Source organism: Sciurus vulgaris (genome assembly GCF_902686455.1).
Source record: "Sciurus vulgaris genome assembly, chromosome: 11".
Lineage (NCBI taxonomy): Eukaryota > Metazoa > Chordata > Mammalia > Rodentia > Sciuridae > Sciurus > Sciurus vulgaris.
The window spans coordinates 11,659,186-11,679,376 of record NC_136472.1 but is presented as its reverse complement, the minus strand read 5'-3'; the positions used below and the strand labels follow the sequence as shown (position 1 = coordinate 11,679,376).

Below are 20,191 nucleotides of genomic sequence, written 5' to 3'. Positions count from 1 at the left end.
CAAGCCATCGGAAGAAGCAGAGGCATCCCTACAGGCACTGTGCTGCCCAGCCTCTGAGGCACAGAATGACTGGGGCCTCCAGAGGAGAAATGTGGTGTCTGTGGAAGAGCCTGCAGAGTGGCTGACCTTCCTCCTGGTGGCCCGGCCCAGACTCCACGAGCTGGCTCCCAGGCAGTCTCAAGAGGCTGAGCAGGAAGGACCAGCTGACCGAGGGCCCAAGAGAACACAGAGACGTGAAAAGAGGAGGAGTTAGAAGGGAAGCCTAGGAGGCAGACGGAAGGTTCAGGAAGTGGGGGCAACAAGCCAGTGTGGTCAAGGGGAGCTTGGGGCACAGACGGGTCACAGGGTACTCACCAGAACCAGCTCAGCACTGCGGGAGCTGAAGACTTCATGGGTCCAGGCCTGGCCTGGCTCCGGGGAGCGATCCCCCTTGCGGTGCAACTTCAGGCCGACGGTGTGATGCCCCATGGTATTCAGCAGCTGGGTCACCTCGCCTGACTGCAGGTTGTCAAAGTAGATGGTGGCACCCACAATCTGGTCCCCTGAGCAGGGAAGAGCAGCAAGCAGGTAAGAGCCAGGGTCTCAGGGTAACAGCCATGTGCCAGGCACATAAATTGACCTGCTTCAACCCTCATGAGCACCAGGAGGATTTGGTAACACTCAATATACAGATGAGGAAACTGAGGCTCAGGCTATTGCTGGGCGCAGATGCATGCACCTGTCATCCCAGCAACTTGGGAGGCTGAGGCAGGAGCGTTGCAAGTTCAAGGCCTCAGCAGTTTAGCAAGACCTTGTCTCAAAATAAAATAAAAAGGATTAGAAATGTAGTTCAGTGATAAAGCACCCTGTGCCAAAAAAAAAAAAAAAAAAAAAAAAAAAAAACACTATGCCCAAAGCTGCAGCACTGGAGTCAGATCTGAGGACCAGGTCTCCATGACGCCCCATGACAGCCTCCTGATAGATCCACAAGCAAGACAGAGTGGGCAGGGAAGGGCCAGGCTCTGGTACCCGCCGTCCTGATGCCACCAGAACTGGATCCCCTGCAGCCACTCGCCCATTTCTGCCTGCTCCTGCCCCGTCCTTTCTTCCAACACCCTCACCCACCGTGATGCCCACACCCAGTCCACACTCACCCTCCTTGACCACCCCGGTGCGGGCCGCAGGGGAGTTCTGCATCACCTCCTGCACAAAGACACCGTCATCCCGTTGGGCAATGGTCAGCCCATGAGAGCCACTGCCCTGCCAGTTGGGCAGCAGCAGCTCCCGGGTGGTCTCTTCCTCCTTCTCCATCTGGGACAAGATGAGAAAACGGAGCTCAGGTCAGTGGCGACGAGAGGACAGGAGGGGATGAGAAAGCCATGGATTCTGGATTCCAGGGAAAGGAGCACTCCCTCCAATGCACCTGCTCCTGCAGCACTGGCTCACCTGCCAGGTGGTGGGGGGACTGTCTGTCACACATCCTTCCACCGTGGAAATTCTCTTAAGGCATAGCCAAGAGAAGACAGAAAGGAGGGGACCAGCCCCCTGTCCCTTCCACTCAGGTGCCGGCCTCCCAAGGCCACAAGAGGCTTCCAGCATCCCGCATCCTGTCACCTCCACCCACATCCCCTCACACTCTCCCTCCTACTGACCTTTGCAGGATTCAGTTCCGGAGCAAATGCCTTGCCAGGAGCCCGCCCCTCCTTCCTTTCTTCCCCTCAGTCTTTCTCCTCGGGAATCTCGGTCACGCAGCCTAGGAACAAATTCATAATGATGCTCATTTTCAGCTTGCTTGAAACCCTGACCAGCTGCCACCAAGGGATGGCTAGATACTGTTCCCCAGGCCAAGGCCCCATGATAGTCAGCAATTCCATGACTCTTGAGCCTGGTATCATGGAAAGTAGGTTCAGAGAAAGTCAGACACAGATTCAAATCCTCCTGTCTGTGAGACGCTGGCCAAGGCACTTAACTTCTCTGAATCTCCTTTTCTTCATCTGCAAAAATGGAAATGAAAAAGGATTCCCAAGAGGTGTGAAGGAACAAGAAGGGAGCACTGGCAACGCAGGCGTTCCGCAGCATACCAACGCTCCTCGGAGTGTCCATGGCGGCCTTAGGAGGGAGCCCTTACTGTCTCCACTTTATAGAAGGAGACACAGAAATGGCGAGAGGCCGGCTTATGCAGGGTTTCCTCGAAGCGAACAATGATACCAGTCTGTAACCTGCATCTGGAACCACATCGGGTCTCACACGAGACTCCTCAGAAGGAGCCTCCAGGCGGGGATGTCATTGCCCTCCCTCTCCCAGTGACAGAGATGCTACCTCATCATCTCTAAACGGGTCCTCAGGACCGAGAGGAATCCTCGCCAGCGGGGAGCTCCAGGAGTCTTGTCCCCACCTAAAGCAAAGGAGCCCTGGTCCCTGCAGGCACGGGCCCCAGCCATGAGGCTGGGGTAAAGCTGAGCCCGCCTCAGACCCACGGTGAGTCAAGGCCCCTCTGGCTGTCCACACTGAGCCATGAGCCATGAGTCAAAACGCCCCTGGGCAACAGGATGAGCTGTCAGCTGCAGTGGCACCTTGCGAGGACTTCAGGCAGAACCCTGGATACGGTCATGAACTACAACCACCCACGCAAAATGGCCACAGCAGCCATCAAAAGCATACCCCTGAAATTGTGGGGGGACACTACAAATCATGGGAAACCTCACCCAGAGCTCCGCCCTGAAGCTGTTTGCATCAAGGGATTAGTCAACCAATCACTACACACTCGCCTACTGATCACCTCTTACACGTCCAACATGGTACTAGAGGCTGCAAAGGACACCAGTCAGAGACAAACAGCCCGGCCCAGCACTTGATTGCACACTGCATGAGATTGTTACCTCACGCCACTCAGTCATCCTCTAAACACTCACTGAATGCACTCCATGTGCCAATATGGAAATTTAAAGCACTTAGGTCCTGTCCCAGATATAAATTATAAGTGAAGTGCTCTGGGTGTGACCAATTTAGCTTCAGAATGTTCCAGAGGCTTGAGAGCCTTCTCAGGAATGAATATAAATGGGGTCTTACAGGTGCTACAGGGCTGTGACTCTTGGAAATTCACAGGCACTTAGCAGTTCCAGTGTAGGTAGATCTCAACATGGATGAAAGATAAACACAACCTCCCCAGGCCAGGCCTCCACACCTGTTCTCCCAGTTGACAAACTCATAAATGCCATGCTTGCCACAAGCCTCCGGGCCTCCTCAGCAACACAGGTGCTGACTAGGGGGTGAGCAAAGCCACGGAGGGACCAGAGGCCTGCTGGCACAGGTGTGAGCTGGGAAAACAGCTCACCCGTCCAGGCAGGCAGAGGAGTCTGCTGCGGGAAGTGGCGCTGACACTTCCCAGTATGAAACGGCAAAACGGGAACTTAAAGGGCACCTTCTGTGAGTAAGTCCAGTGCTCAGAAGCCAGCCTTGCCGACAAAGAGCCAGGCAGAGGCGGCCAAGGGGAAAGTTTCCAGCACAGCCTCTCTGATCTGAAGCCCCTCTGGTCGCCCCAGCACCCATCTTTCTCCTCGAGTGGGGCCCCTTTCTCAGCCCAGCATCCTGGTGCTGAGCCAGCAGCAGGCGGCGGGGAGAAAGCAGCCAGCTCACCCTCGCCCACAAGTCGGCCCCACCCTCGCTGCTTCCCCAGTGAGTCACCGCAGCCTGCAGCAACAGCTCCAGACAGGCGAAGGGTCGCACCTAAAACCCGATCTGCACACGCCTCCTCCACTAGACCCCCGGCTGCCAGAGGGGCCGGGGCTCCCCTCAGCCTCCCTGCCAGCTCCTCCTAGACAGGAGTTCTGGAAGCACAAAGCTGGAGCGCGCGAGCTTCAACCCAGGCTGCTCCCAAGGAAAGGCCGAAGCCATTCCGAGAAGGGTGTGCAACCTGTGAAAACTGAAGCAGCTGGACCTGAGGCTGCAGATGGGTCCTGGCCGGGCACTTGAGAGCTTCCTGGCCAAGTGGGGTCACCAACCACATGACTGCCGTGGCTCCAGTCATGCCTTCCTGACACAGCCCGAGGGGACGCCCTTCTCATCTGATCTGGGCCATTCCGTTCTGAGGATCCTTGTGGGGCTGCACACGGAAGCGGTGAGGCCAGGATGGCAAGGACCTGGACATGGTCCCAGCCCTTGGGCTCTCCTCTGCCCCTGGAGCCTGCCCCAGGCCCAGATGGTCCTTCCATCTCCTCCCACACAACTGAGGTTTAGTCAGGCTTCCCGGGCGCAGGGGGCTCTATCCTGCCGTCTCCTGAAGGAAGGTCTCTGGAGCCGTGGGGAATTCCATGCCCTCAGTCAAGCATCACAAGCCACTGGGCTATCAGAGCTCAGTCACACCCTCCAACTGGTACCCACAATTTAAACTAAGTGACTATTTAAACCAAGTCACATTAAAATCGTAGTCCCTTTATTGCACTAGCCACATTTCAGGGGTTTAATCGCCACACGTGGCTACTGGCTACCATACTGGCACGGATATAGATCTCCCCCAGCGCCAAGTTCTCCAGGACAGCGCTGACAGTGACGGAGGAAATGAGGTCGAGAGAGGCAAGAATGGGGCAGCGCTGGGGTCCCCGCACCCTGATCTGCTAGCTCCCAGCCCCCTAGCCCACCTGACGCTGGCTCACAGTGCTCTTTGCGATAGGAAGAAGCAGGGCTGGAGTAAAAACCCTCTAGGACAGAAAAGAACTAAGGTCACGAGGGCACTCCGGCTGCAGGGGTAAGACACACATCCAAGGCAGAGTATGTTTCAGGTCAGAAGCCCTGGCGGGAGAACGGGCCGTTCTGCAACCCAAGGCCTCAAAGAATAGAGACAGGGAAGCAGGGCCTGTGCCCCCGCCCCACGGACTGGGGGAAACACCCAGCTGACCCAGAAGATGCCTAGGAAGCAGAATCCTTGCTTCTACCAGGTCAAAGGGCCTCTACTAGGGCTGACTTCAGGGGAGTGGGGACCGGGTCCCTTCCTCCAGAGAGGTAACATGGAGACAGCCAGGGAGGGGCCAGGCTCATTGCGGCAGCTGAAGACAGCCTTGCGTCAGCTTCAGTGTCAAGATGATAGGAACTGATACACTCCCCGAGAGAAGCCCAGGGCCTCCATGCCTGAATGCACCAACCTGAAGGAAAGGTGCACGACTGTGCGTCCACCCAGCACAGGCTGGACACGGAAGGCAGCTCTTGAAGGAAGAGAGAGGTACCCCTTCCACGGCCAGGAAGACACCAACCACAGCGAAACTTCCACCCAGCACAGCAGTTCACACAGGCGCCCACAGACCCACCGTGCACACAGGGCCAGAGAGAAGCAGTCCCCATCCAGATCACGCAATGACTCATGCCCAGAATTAGAGACCTGCACCAGAGGGAAAGCCCCAAACACTCACGACCAGGAGGGAGATGGATATTCAAAGAAGATGGACACGCCCGGGGCGGGGGTGCTCTCATAAACGCTCCGGGCACAAGCAGGATGAGAAAGCTCCACACTGAGAGACTGAAGGGACCCCCTCCCTCTCTCCCCAACCCCACACATGGAGGGAGAGAACCCTGCAGAGCACCACTGCATGCAAGGTACTACACTGGCGACAACCCGCGCCCGGGGTCTCCGTCTGTCCCCAAACAACTTTTGCCACGAGAATCAAATCTCTAAGAGATGTGAAAACAGGCATCAGAGGTCAGGCAACTGAGCTGCACCGCAGGCCCAGGGTTCCCTGGCTCCAGGGCCAAGTTTCTACCCAGGTAGAGACCAAGGCACAAGTAAGTACACACACACAGGATGAGACGCATGAGAAGCCACAGAGGAAGATGCAGAAGGAGATGTCAGAAGTGAGACCTGGGCTGGAGGGGTGAAGGATGAGCGCTGCAGGGACATCCCACAGGGAGGCAGAGGAGCCTTCAGGCGGCCCTTCCCCACACACCAGCCGCATGCTGGCCCTGCTGGCATCCCAGAGCCCCACTTCCAGAGGCCTTTGGATTCGGGGGCTCATAGAAGTTGTGTCTCCAGGAGTTAGGAACCCCGAACTTCCCAGAACCCAGCTCACCTCTAGGTTTATCCTGGACCCCAACAGGTGGGGGACAAGAGAATCACTTCCTTCTGGGACTCAATCAGCACCAGGCTCACTCCAAAGGCAAGCACTCGCAGGGTAAGGCAAGCACGGCCACTCGCTGGGAGAAGGAAAAGTCCCTGGAGGCAGACCCTCATCCCAGAAGAGCAAGGAGAAACACAGCGGTGGCATCTCCCAGGACCTCAGCCTCAAAACGGACCCCCAAGGATGCAGCTGCCAGACTTCGATTTGGGGGAAAAGAAAAAAGCATACCCTTATTCTACTTCAATCCAAGTGGACACTGGGAACCTTCACAACCCTCCAGCTGGTTCTGGGCAGTATGCCACAAGGCGGCACTTTCATTTTGTTGGGGGGTGGGATTACCAGGGAGGATTAGACCAACATATTGCCAGGCTCAGGTGACAAGGAAACCGGAAGGATGTTCAGAGACAGACACATAAGGACTCACACACACACACACACACACACACACACGGCAGGTACACAAAGACCCTCGTCAGCCCCATTCCCCACTCTTCCCCACCCAGAGCAGGACCACAGGCCCAGCCTCAACAGCTCACAGCAGATGCCTGTCATGAGACCCCTCTACCTGCTCACCTGGTGCCTGTGTCCCTGAGTCTGCACCTCCCTGGTTGTGCACCTGCCAATCTTGCCACCCTGCTACTGGTCCCTGGGGGTGGGAGGCTGAGCTGGCCCAGCCTACAGCTCCTACCAGGAGGAAGTTTTTCCAGTCTCATTGCTCTAGCCATCCCTCCCCGCAGCCCCTTCCCTGACCCTCTGCACTGTGTGTTTTCTGAATGTTGACAGCAGGGGCAGCTCTCTACCTGGAGCACAGTCAACTGGCCACTTTCCGAAATCTCTCTTAACTTTCTCTACCCTGGCCACACACATCTGTCTCCCACTCTTCCAGCAAAAGCTCCAAGCCGCAAAAGTCCAAGTTCCCACTTCCAGCAGGGAGGGAGATTCCCTCTTCCTCCCCTGGCCAAGAGGGACTCCCCTCCCCTCCTCGTGACAGAGACTTGGGGACAAGCATTACATTGTATAGTGGGAACTCCCACACCTGAGCACAAAAACAAGGAAGAAGGGCCTTTACCCAGGACCACCGGAATCAGGACACCAACTGATGAGGTGTGGAGTCCTTGGGGCGGGGGCGGGGGAGTAAAGACAACTGTTCCACTTGCCCTGGGGGCCGGGCACAGTTTGGAGGCTGCCCTCCGTCCCCCCATGGCCAGCTCTGGAGACAGTGCTGTGCCCTCGCCCCCCAGTGGTCAGCCACACTAGTGCAGGGGCGCAGGGCAGGCAGGGCCAAAGGGCCGCCCCCGAGCCCAGCCAGGACGCGTAGCTGTGGCCAGGATCTGCTCCAGGCACTTCCCCTTCCCCTAGAACCTCCGCTCAGGCCCCCGGGGACCTGGCAGGATGCCCCTCCCTGACAGGACGTGTGCAGTGCCTCGCTCTGTGGGGCTGCGCTCCCAGGACTTCCCTAGCCCTCTCCCAGGCCTCTGCCCACAAACTCCAGGGCCTGGACCTATCTGGCCCTTACCTACCACCTCTGCGCCCAGCAGGACACTTCCACCACTAGGGCAGACTGCCATTGCCCCGCCCTCCAAACCCCAACGAGGTGATACATCCAGGCCCACCCCAACGTGAGGACCCCCACGTACAACCAATGGGACATCCACTCACAGGCAATGATGCAAACCTCACTCATTCAGAGGCTGCTGCTGGGTACGGTGGCACATGCCTGTAATCCCAGTGATTCCAGAGGCTGAGGCAGGAAGATCGCAAGTTTAAGGTCAGCGTTGGCAATTTAGCCATATCCTGTCTCAAAATAAATAAAAATGGCTGAAGCTGGAGCTCAGTGGTAGAGACACCCTGGGTTCAATCCCAAGTATGAAAGAAAGGGAGAAATTAATTCAGAGGCTGTGACGGAGTCCACAGGGACTCAAGGGCTCAGTGGAGCCACAATCCCTGTACTGCTAAGAGTGGTGGACCCAAGCTACAACACCAGCTACCACAGCCAGCCCCAGCCTTGACGGGGTAGCAACTGAGGCCGGGCTCATCAAAATGCATATACAGGCTGGTCACAGTGGTACGGGTCTATAACCCCACCAACTCAGGAGGCTGAGGCAGGAGGATCAGAAATTCCTTGGCCTGGGGAGATAGCTCAGTTGGTAGACTGCTTGCCTTGCAAGCACAAGGTGGGTTCGATCCCCAGCACCACAAAAAAAAAAAAAAAAGAAAGAAAGAAAGAAAAAGAAATTCCAGGCCAGATTGGGCAATTTAGCAAGATCCTGTCTCAAAATAAAAAAAAATTAAAAATGGGCTTGGGAAGTAGCTCAATGGTTGAGCACCCTTGAGTTCAGTTCAGTACTGCAAAAAAGAAAAAGAAAAATGCATACACACATTCCTGTGGAGTCTTGCTGTGGCTCCCCTATGTACCCCCACGCCCCCTCAGCACATTCTGGCATGGAGGAAATTGCTCAGCTTGAACTTAGAAAGGCTCAGGAGCCTGGCTAGATGGTCCACTGGTAGAGCCCAGAGCAACGTAAGTTCCTGGCAACCTGGCTGAAGCCCTCAGCAAGCAAAGAGCGAGCAGTGCAGAAGGCCCTAGAGACCCACTGTCACTGCCCAAGCTAAAAGTACATTCTTTCTCTCGATTTTTTTCCTCCTGTATTGGGTATTAAACCCAGGGGCTCTCTACCACTAAGCTATATTCCCAGCCCCCCACCACCACCGCTTTTTTAAATTTCTAGACAGGGTCTTGCAAAGTTTCCAAGGATGGCCTCAAACTTGCAATCCTCCTGCCTCAGCCTCTGGAGCAGCAAGGACAGGCCAAATCACACATTCTAAGCCCTCTCCAGCAGCCACCTCCCTTCCTCAAACCTAAGTGTGCAACAGCACGTGGTCAGACCAACTCCAGAGAGAGAAATCTGGGGGTGTCCCAGCAAAGTTCCCATCAGGAGTCGGACTAGCTCTCCTGGTCTGCCTCTCTGCCTGTCCCCAGGCAGTTCCCAAGTTCTAAAGAAGGTGGTGGCCACACCCTAGTGGCCCACACACCCCTCCGCCCCCACAGCTTTGCCCCAACCCCTCAAACCAGCTCCTCAGGCCCAGGGTGACGTGCTCTGCCAGGGCTCACCAGCCAATTCCACTTCGAACAAAAGAATCCAGCGTGGGGGTGCCCAGGCACCTCCACCAAGGGCCTTCCTGGGACTGAGGTGACCTGGGATGTGCAGCTCATTCCCTGCCCTTGTCTGATGCTGGCCTTCTTCCTTCACAGGTCTCTTCTGACTTCCTCTCTCTCTCATCTCCCACCCAGGCCCTGGCCCTGGCCCTGCAGCCACACCCTCAGGCTCAGTGGGTCGGGGTCATCTCTTCAAGGAGGTGCCCAGGCCAAGACCCCTCACTGCCATATCAGCATCTAAGCCCTGCATGTCTCACACTCCCCAGGTGGCCTTGTCTCTTACCAATGTCCCTGTGCTCCCTCTTAGGGACAAGGGCTTTAGAGGACGCAGACATCCTCCAGCAGGCTTTGGTGGTCCCAGTTCCTTTCCCTCCCTCCCTTACCTTATGGCTCACATCTCAGAATGAGAAGGTGCTTCCTAAACCTGGGGCTCCCGTGTGCTCCCCAGTTTGCACACTCTACCCACCACCTGGTAAGGGCCTAGTCAGCCCACAGACCCTCCAGAAGGGAGAAGGAAGAAGGAAGCTACCCAACTGAGCCTGGGAGAGGGAAGAGTGCCACACCCTGCCCCAAGGACTTCTCTCCCGGGGCAGGGACCAAAGAGAGGTCTACTCCCCTAAATGACACCCAGGAAAGACCTGGAGATCTTCAAATGCCTACCAAAGAACTTTCAATCTCTCCCTCCTTCCCCCTGCTCCCTGGATCCACCTATCAGGACAGTACCCTGTTAGATCACTGGATTCCACAAAATCAACACTTACTGTGTGCTAGGTGCTGCTAGGAAGGACAGAAGGTGAAGACAGCCCCTGCAGTCACAGGTTAAATTCTAATGGGGAGAACTATTTCTAAAACATTTATTGGGAGCCCAGTAATGTGCTGGGGACACAGAGGTAGCTCTCTGGGCCCCCTTTCCTTGGGAAACTCCGGGTCATTCTCTAAGGATCCAACTGTCCCCACGTTGCCTTTCCTCAAGTCCCTCCACAGAGCAGGACACTCTGCAGCAGCGCAAGCACCCCCGGGAGCACCTCACCACCACTCTCACCTCCGCCCAGGGCCACACCCTGCAAAACGCGCTCGAACACACGAAACTCGCACAATCCTCTGTGGTCACACTGTGCAGAAGTACCAGAGCCATCCCCACCTGATTGTCCAGGCTCAGAACTCGGAGATCCCCCAAGTCTTTCATCAGCCCCCTCTGCTCTCCTCCCACGCAAGGGGCACAACCAGTGTTCTTCCCAACTCACCAGTCCCTCCCGGATCTGGGCCCCCACACCGGGGCCCTGGCACTGTAGGGGGCGCCCAGCCCTGCCAGGGGCGGGCCAGGCCCTCACACACTGCACACCCCCTCCCTGCATGGGAAAGCCTTACATAACACAGTTCTCTGCACACACCCTAAGCACGCTGCCTTCCAACCCCACAGCGGGACCTCGCCCCCCGGCCCTGGCCCTCTTCCCTGGCGCGCGCCGCCGGAGTGGAGGGTTCCAGCGAGGGCAGCGAAGTCCTCCTCCTACGCCAAGCCCTGCTCCTGCCCCCACCTCCCTCACACAGCCCTCCCCCTCCCCTTTGCCCCTCACCACTCCTCCCCGAGTTCTGGTTTGAATTAGTCACCGGCTCCAACCACCACATTCCTCAGGCTGCTGGCGCCGATCCAAGCGCTGGGGCGGGGGCCATCCCGCCCGGACGGGTTTGGGAGCGGGGTGGGGGAGAAAGCGCCGCCTCTGGAGGGGCAGGGAAGGTTCTGGGGGCCGTGTGGCTGCACGGCCCCCCTCCTCGCCCACCCCAGCGCAGGAATCTCCCTAATTAAGTTCCCCACCCCCACCCCCACTCCCACCCATCCCGTCGGGTGGAGCACCGCAAACTCCCAGGCTCCGCGGCCCTAGAGGAAGAAGGGAGTTTTCTGGAGCAGGGGACACGGAGGGGCGAGAGCAGGGCGGGGCTGCGGCGGAGCGGGGGTGCGGAGGGCCGCCAGGAGCGAGAAAGGGAGAGGCTGGTGGTACAGAACAGGGTGGGGCCGGGAGGACACGGGACGCGAAGTCGGGGCGGAGGTGCGGGCAGCAAGGAAGGGCAGCGGAGGGGGCGCACAGAGCAGAGGCTCAGGGGCGCCGGGAGGGGCTGGGACTGCGGCTGCGATCTCGGAAACTTCTCCAGTAAACATGGAATACGAACGGAGTGGCGCGCTGAGCCACCGCCCCAAGGAGAGGGGGTGGGACCAGGCCAGGAACGGGGCGCCTTGCCGTGCGGTAGGGACAACAATCCAACCTCGAAAGAAACAGAGTGGTGCAAAGCACACTTCGGAGCGATTTTCCAACTTTGCCCAACTTGTACCCCAGGAGTTCCGCTCCCAGAGCATGACTCGTCTCCCTCGGCGGCTGCGGGAGGACAAGCTTGCTCCAAACGCCGAATTCTCCCAGTGACACCACTCTCAAGGCGCCTGGCTGGAGTCCCGCAACCCACCTCCCCCACGGGTTACTGATGCAGTGGCCCCCGATCGCGCCACGGTGCGCCAAGCGCCCCTACCTGCGCGCTTAGCCCCGGGGCACAGCCATAGCCAGCGCGGGGCCCCGAGGTCGCGGTGCTGTGGCGGCTGACGGCTGCGAGCCCCGGTCGGGGCGGGTCCGGCAGGGCGGGCGGTGCAGTCCCCGCGGCAGAGCTGCTCCGAGTGGCCGGGCCCCCGCGCGCGGAGGCGGCTCTTGTAACTCCGGCTCGGGCGGGCGGGTCTGCCCCGAGCTGTGGGGAGAGGGCGGGGCCGGGCGGGGCCCGAGCGGGGCTGAGACTAACGAGCTGGGCCGACACTGGAGGGACCCGAGTAGGCTGGTGTGTTGGGGAGTTACGGAGGGGGCGCAGGAGCAAGGAGATGTCGCCTACTCCCCTCCATGAGTCTATTGCCTTGTCTGTGGTTAGGATCTAACTGTCCCCCCGCCCTCCCAGTATGTGTAGTGGCTTCATCGACCAAAACCTCCTGAAAGCACGCTGGGGTTCATTCTCAGCTGGAATTGAGAGTCAACCCATTTTGCAGGAAGGGCCAAGGGGCTCAGAGAGTTACTGGAGACTTGGATGATTCAGTGGTGACCTCCAGCCTGAAACACGGACCTTTGAGTTTTATCTCAGACTAGGCAAGATTTAATTCCCCGCCCCAGATACCTCGCTTGGTTCCCAAACTGCCATGCAGCCGCACCCCTTTCTCGCCTTCAGACTTTCTTGGGGCCCCCTCGCCCTCTGTCCCTGTAGAACCAAATTGGAGACGCTGGTCCCACTCCCCAAGAGTCAGGGTCGTCGGTGCCCCCAGGCACTTACAGTGCTGCTTCGGCTGGCGCAGCGACACGGGGAGTCAGGCCTGCAGCCCTTGGAGAAGTGACGGGGCTGCCCACCTTCCTCTGCAACACCCCCGCCCCCCGCCCGCCCGCCGCCACGAAGCTGAAGAGCCTGGGCTCCAGCTCTTCCTCTGCCTTCCCTGTACTTCTCGCGCACCCTTTCCCCAACCCCCCGCTCATCTGCGCACTTGCAGGACGCGAGTTTCCCAATTTACAGCCATTTCCCACAGCCACTTCTAACTACATGGAGATTTTATTAAACGCTTAATGATGGGGCACTGGAGCCTCTGGCTAGACACCCCGTCCTCCACACTCCCTCTCTCTTCTTCCCCATGAGTCCTCTTATCTCCCCGACTCCAAGTGGTCACTCACTGCTCTCTCCATTTTCCCTTTCTTCCCAAATGCTAGGGAAAGGAGATCTCAGGCTGGGAAACTGAGAATACCTGGTCAGGGCATGAGCACCCTACTGGCTGCAAGATCTTGAGTGGGCTGGGGCTGAGACCAGCTTGGCCCTGTCCTCTGAAATGGCAAACATGTTTACAGGCTAAAAATACCAGCAGCAAAGTCTGCTGCCAGCCCTGGGGGCTGTGTGCAGGTCCAGTTACCCTCACAGGGAAGAGGCGGTGGGGGAGGGAAGAGACAGCCAAAGGAGCCACAAACATGCAGACAAGCAAATAATGGACACACAGAGTTGGAAACACGTATGTAGACTTGAGACAGGTATAGACATGCAAAGACGCAGAGACTTGGGCACTAGCCTTCTCTCTCTCTCTCTCTCTTTCTCTCTCTCTCTCTCTCTCTCTCACACACACACACACACACACACACACAAAGAGGTATTCACTTAATGACTCAACGCCACTATGCACTTCACAGGCACACTGTCATAGACGCAGACTTTCCAAAAAATCACCTTCTCTCCCATTTTGTTCTGCGTTCTTTTCCTGACCCCAACCTCACTTAAAGAAAAGAAAAAGAAAAAAAAAAAAAGCCTCAACTTTTAAACTTACACTTTTTAAAAAATAAAAACCAAGAGCTGTTTCCTTTGTTGACATTTTTTGCATTTTATTTCTTTGTATATAACATTTATTCAGTTTCTTAAACATAGACCAAGAATGAGATAAAGGGGCTGCCGGGAGCAATAGCACACATCTGTAATCCCAGCAAATTGGGAAGTGGAGGTAAGAGGATTCCAAGTTCAAGGCAGCCTCAGCAACTTAGCGAAAGCCTGTCTCAAAATCAAAAATAAAAAGGTCTGGGCTAGAGATGTAGCTCAATGGTAAAATACCCCGTGTTCAATCCCCAGTACTCCCACCCAGAAGACAAAGTGGCTTGTAATCTACAAACCAGATAATCCTTATTGACATTTTAAAAAATAAAATCAATACTTTCCTAATGGTGAAGTTTGCTTTGTTTTGTTTTGTTTTTTTGGGGGAGGGGTGTTGGCTTACTCTTTAAATTTGGTGTTGGGAATGAACCCAGGGCCTTCCACATGCTAAATGCGTACTCTACCACTGAACTACACCCAGTCCCTAGAATTCAAACAACATAGACATGTAGAACAATAAAAAGTAAATGTCTTCCCTCCTTCCCTACACAAGTCCCTCTCCCCCAAAGCAAGCACTGTTAATAATTTACCAAAGGATTTTTAACTTTGAAATGAATCATCATTCGGTTCCTTGAAAGAGCAAGTTCTCCTAGTGCATATTAAAATGGGAATTGATTTACACTCCAGGTTTTCAGAAAGATGGCTGCAATATGACAAATGCCAGAAAGACGCAGGGGTTTGGAGAAGGGAGGTTGGAATAGGAATGGACAAAGGACATGAGAAGAGGGAGGGCACGGATGCCATTCACCTCAGCTAAGCTTCACCAGGCCCCCCAGGAGCAAAAGAGCAGAGGCAAGCTTCCCTTCCCGGGCTCAGAGCCAACTTATCTGCTCTTTTGTTTGTTCTGGCCACCTTTTTGGTCAACAGGGAAGAAAGCAGGATGGTGAGGTGGGCTTTTGGGGCAGCCACAGAACAGGGGTCACTGTCCAGGTACTTCATTCAGGAATAAGGGTAACAAGATGACCTGGTGGGGGTGGCTCTAGGAACTGGCTCCTGCCCCAGTCCTAGGAGAGTAGAGAATGGTAACTTCCACACTGCCCCTAAAAAACCATGATCTGGAACCAGAACTGGGATTTCCTAGATCAGCCTACTCAGCCCAGGGGAGGGGAATATTTTCAAGTTTTCAGTAATGTAAGTGGTGACAAACTTTTAGAAATTTCTGCCAAACCTTTTCCTTCTGCCTAATGCAGTACCCCTCCACCCCAAACTCCAAAAAGCTACTATGATGGTGATTTTTTTTTTTTTTCTTTCTGCCTCGAAGCGTGTATTTTCATCTATTAGCTCATTCAGTCCTCACACACCCTGGGAGGGAAGCACCCAGTGAGGCAATGGTCTCAGAGAGGGTTAGTGATTTATGTAAAGGCGCACAACTGACACACTAGCATCTAAGTGTCACAAGGAGGGACGTTTTTTCCCTGTGTATGCCCCATGCCTGGAGCAGTGGTAGATAGATAGCAATCATTCAGGAACAGGTTTTGTTATTTATTTCTCTATTTATTTGTTTATTTATTGTGGTACTAGGGAATCGAACCCAGGGCCTCATACAAGTCAGCCTTCTGCTTTACCACTGAGCTACATCCTCAGCCTTCGGGAACAGATTTTAAACGAATGAATGAACTCCAGGTGTAATTGATGGCAAAGCCCCTGCTCTTTCTCCCATGGCAGCATCCTGCATCACACACCATCAGTTTCTTGCGGTTCTCAGTCCTCAGGAAGCAATTCTCTTACTTGTAGTTCTCTCCTGCAGCTGCACAGACAGTATTGTGTGCCCAGTACTGGGCCAGGGACCTATGGTGATGGTAAGATGGAAAAGAGAACTTGGCAAGATGGAATCCCTGCCCTCGAGGCACTCAGTCCCCAAGGAAATGGCTCTGATCCCCCTTGTCTGTCCTCTCAATTTCTGCAGGTCCTATACTTTGAGAAAACTGGAAACTGTCTTTTCAAAATCAGGTCTTTTGCATGGCTACCTCCCCCTGACACCACACACGTGCACACACATGCATACACACTCACATACTTTTTAAGTTAGAGTCCTCTTCCACCAACACTGCAAAAAAAAAAAAAAGTCTTCTCCAAGATTTCACACTCCTGTCAAATTAAAAGCCGTCCTCTTTTATACCCACCCAGATCGGGAGGTCAGCCCTGAGCCAGCGCTCCCAGGCCATCAGAGGTGTCCAACACCCCTGTCCTCCAGACTCACTGGCAATGCTAGGTGAGCTCTAGGACTCGTCATCACTGGGATAGCCCAGCTTCCCCAGAAGTGACGCTCCCTCCCTCCCTGGGGGTTCCCTGAAATGTAGTGTTATGAGTGTGTGTGATGAACCTTGGGCTCCTCCGTTGCCTGGCAACAGACCTCTGTTTTGTTCCTATTATGCCTGTTTCCATAGTAACCACAAAGGGGAGCTCTCTGGGCAGGCCCCTTGCCAGGGGATTCCCCTTCCCCTCCCTTCTTGCCACAATCCCCTTTTCTGAAATCAGCGGTCTTACAGGGAAGAAAAAAGGCTGACAGCTCAAAGGGTAATCTCGGCTTTTAAAAGTGTGATCCAGAAAGGAAGTGAAGTGTGCCTCTGTTTTCAGTCTCTTTAGAACAGACTTCCCCCCGATGAAGGTCCTTTGCACAGCGTCCTTAGCAGCAGAGGACTATCAACTCTTCTTAGGGCCATGGGGATCTCCCAGACCCCAGTTCCACCTCACACCAACCCTGGGATTAGTGTCCCTGGCAAACAGGCCCTTCTCCGTTCACTTTCCGAACTTCCTAATCCTGTTCTTAATCATGTTCCCCAGACAAACAGCAACCCAACCCTATAGGGTGACTCGAGAATTCAAACATTTCCTTAGCAATTCTCAAATTCCAAACTCTTCACCCTAATCCCAAAATATGAAGCCAAATAAAATCATCCTTCCCAAGCTCAATACAAAGTCAAATAAGAAGTTCCTGAATTACTCAGATTAGATAGCCATTACTTGGAAACTCTTCTGTAACACTCAGTCCTAATGGAATCTTCAGGTCCAAACAGACCCCAAATTAAAGTCAGTTAGAGAAAAGAGACATAGCGCTGTCTCCAGAATACAAAGCCCAGGAAGCAAAAAGCCAAGCAAGATTGTGCAGCTGGAAAAAAAGAGAAGAACTGGACAGAGAGAGGAAGCCAGGTAGCCACACGGGCCATGGATGATTTCCTGACAGTTGTGCTTATGGAAAAAACAATAGACATGCCCTCAAAATTAGGGAATGCTGGGTGCCCTGGTGCCTATTGTAATCTCAGTGATTTGGGAGACTTTGGCAGGAGGATCACAAGTTCCAGGTCAGCCTCTGTAGTTTAGCAAGGTCCTAAGCAACTTAGTGAGACCTTGACTTAAAATTAAAAAAATAAAAAGGGCTGAGGATGTAGCTCAGTGGTAAAGCACCTCTGGTTTCAACCTCCAGTACCAAAATAAAAAAAAAGGGGGTGGGGGGAATATCCAGGTGCAGTGATACTCCTCTGTAATTCCAGAGACTCAGGAAACTGAGGCAGTAGGACTGAAAGTTCAAGGCCAGCCTGGGCAACTTAGTGAGACCCTGTCTCAAAATCAAAAAGAAATAAAACGTAAGTGCTAGGGGTGTAGCTGAGTTCAATTCCCAATACAAAAAAAAAAAAAAAAAAAAAAGATTAGGGAAAAGAAGTGGCAAAAAATGATTGCATGAGGCCCTGAAGGAAGGAGGGAGGGAGAGAGAGAAGACAGAAGAGCGCAGAGTGAGCTGGGGACTGGGCGGGCAGAGTTGTAAACAGGAGCCGAGGGAGGCTGCTGGAATGAATAGAGCAGCCGGCCCCAGCCAGCTCCCTGCACAGCAGACAGCAGGGAGAGGTCGAAAGGCGGACACCAGCCTCTGCGCCCCTTCCTAGGAATCCACTTTCCTCCCATCCTTCCCAACTTCCTCTGCCTTTTCCCAAGTTTCCTGGGGAAAGGGATACCGGCCTGGGCTTCCCTCCCTTCTTTACTCACACTTCCCCAAGTCCAGCTTAAGGAGATCACGCTGCGCGGGGAAGGAAGGGCCTAAGCTGCCCAGAACCTGACTCACCACATAGCTGAGGTTCCTGTCACTCGAAGTCCCGCCTCTGCTGCGCCCTGTGCCCTCTGCCCACTGCAGGACTTGTATTGCCACAGCTGACCCTGTGCGGGTACCTACTCCACGTCTATGCTTCTTACCCTGGAGCTCTGGGCTCTCAGAAACCTTTGAATGCTACCCTCTCTGTCCCTCTGAAACCAGTATGCTGTATCCACCATAGTTATTCCTCAGCTTTTGAGGGAAGCACCTTCCTGCTGTTCTTAAGAGCAAACCTGACTCAGTAAGTGGCTGCATGGACTTGGATATGCCCTTGATAAGTCACTTCCCCTACCTGGACTTGTTTATTCATGGGCAAAATAAAGGATTATTTGAGATGGTCTCTCTTGGTCCCTGCATGAGGTACATTCTGTTAGTCTGAGTCAAAGAAATGGATAGTTACTATTGTGGAGTGGGATGAAAGGGGTGTGTTCACTAACCCCTGTCCTAACAGTAGGAGTGAATGGGTGGGGTGGGGCAGGGCAGGGCTGTGGCATTGCCACCATAGGGCAGCCAACACCCTAGGCAACTCGATGACTCAGGTCCCACATGGTAGAGAACAGGCCAGAAAGTGCCCCGTGGCTTCCCTGTGAGTCAAGGGAAATGCGGATCTCCCTGAAGAATGACTGGCTAGGGTCCCGCTATAACCAACTCTCCTTCACACCTGGAAAGTTTCCAATCCCAAGTCCAGCCCCCACTTCCTGTGATGGGAGCCCTAAGCTCATCTTTCTGCCTCCCTGGCCTGCACAGTTGCTTCCACTCCTCCCACCTGACCTGGGCCATCCCTCTTCCCCCAAGGCTACAAAGCTCCTTACCCTCCAAAAGCTCCCAACAGCTCCCCCTGCCCCGTCATGTTCCCCTTGGCTCTGCCCATTCTCTCGGTTCACCCCCATCCTGGCAGAGCCAGCCAGATGATTGCAAAAGGGCTGAGCCAGCGAGAGGCCTTCACATGACAGCTGCCTCTGCTGCTGCGGCACAGGGGAGGGGGCAGCTGGAAGTAGAGGCACATTCCATGGGAGATCCTATCAGAAATAGCCCCAAAGCCTGACTGATCATCCAGGCCCTGACCTGCACACTGCCCAAGACCATTGTGTAAAAAAGTAGTCAACAGGCTCCCCTTGGAATTCTGAGGAATCAGGAAAACAAAGAAGGGAGTGAGAAAGGGCAGGGGGTCCAGGACATTCAAATATCCAGCATCATGAGGGATGTTGCCACCGGACCAGCACCACCTGTCCAAGATATTCCCCCTCTTAGGAGAATCAAGTGAGTAAAGCCTTACTACCCAGCCACCCGTCTCCCCTTCTCCACCCATCCCTTGGGTGCTGAGGCACTGGGACATCCCAGTAATTCCTCTGGAGTAAAACCATGGCCTAATCTGGGAGCCATGCCAGTCTGATAGAGCAAACAGACAAGAGCAGGTGGCAGTTTCTCTAACCTTTTAGGAGCGCCAATATTTCAGCTCTGCGGCACTAGGGGAAGAAGAGAACTGGGTGGATACCCCACAAGTATGTTCCAACATGCAGAGGGCTGAAACAAGTTGGGGAAGTCACAGTATGCTACTGGTGTATCAGTGGAGAAGACCAGAAAGCTACAACCACCCAGAAAGATCCACCTGATGTGTGTGGAGGGAAAGTTCTGTCCTGAGGACAGAGTGCTGGTTGCTACGAAAACTGCAGTATTAATTTCAGAAACAACTGGGTGGAGTGCCCAAAGCACTTTATTCCTCTCCCTTCAACATTCTCGACCCTCCCCCCACCCTTCAAAAGGGGAAGTGGCATATTTGGGGCATGTGGGCAGCTGGTGGGATGGGTCCGACCCAGGGAGAGTAGCAGCTGTCCAGCTCTGGCTCAAAGCAGGACATGGAAAAAAAAAAAAGACAATCTAGGTCTTTTTTGGAAGAATTTTAAAGGTTTTAACTTTAATAAAAAAAAAGTGACTGAAGCAGAATTTCCAACAAAGCTGAACTAGCTGCTTCTAACCAGTATCTACTGGTTTATCTACAAACTGAACCAGCATTCCCATTCACACTGCAGGGTCTGTAAAGATTCTGAGGCAACTGCAACTCTGAGCCCAGAGCCCTTCTCCAGTTTCTTCCAAACATTTTTTCAACCTGAGATTTTGTCCACTAAGTGGATGAAATAGCCTCTTTTTTCCCTCATTCTACTTGTATTCCAAGATCACGTTTTCAGCCCCTGACCCACTCCCAACACCCATTCCCTTTCTGTCCCCCAGTCTCTGCCAGCTTGCACACAGGCCTTCAGCTCCAGGTGAGGAGACTCCCTGGTGTGCAGGAGAAACTGCCTGGTAACTGGAGACGTTAACAGGCTCTGATTGGCTGTCCATGGCAGGGAAAGGCCAGGCTCCAGCAAGATGCTCTGGGATCAGGGAAGGCCAAGTTGGCTGTGCAGTGACTCAGGCATCCTTGGGATAGGGCAGGGGCAGAACCAATTC

The 20,191-nt window shown here is 54.5% G+C and overlaps 1 protein-coding gene across 4 annotated transcripts in view; it reads right to left on the bottom strand.

Annotated features, from left to right (window-relative positions):
• The window catches only part of AHNAK (AHNAK nucleoprotein), a 90,591-nt gene extending 78,673 nt beyond the window's left edge, over positions 1-11,918 (bottom strand). For 2 of the 4 annotated variants that reach the window (XM_079102131.1, XM_079102132.1), the window contains exons 1-4: positions 11,758-11,918; positions 1,632-1,732; positions 1,134-1,290; positions 355-542 (exon numbers count right to left, since the gene is read on the bottom strand). In XM_079102131.1, coding sequence (XP_078958257.1) covers positions 355-542; positions 1,134-1,290 — 345 coding nt within the window. In that variant the 5' untranslated portion in view covers positions 1,632-1,732; positions 11,758-11,918. The remainder of the gene's footprint in view (positions 1-354; positions 543-1,133; positions 1,291-1,631; positions 1,733-11,757) is intronic. The other 2 variants (XM_079102129.1, XM_079102130.1) reach the window with 1 other exon arrangement.
• Positions 11,919-20,191: the final 8,273 nt, after the last annotated feature.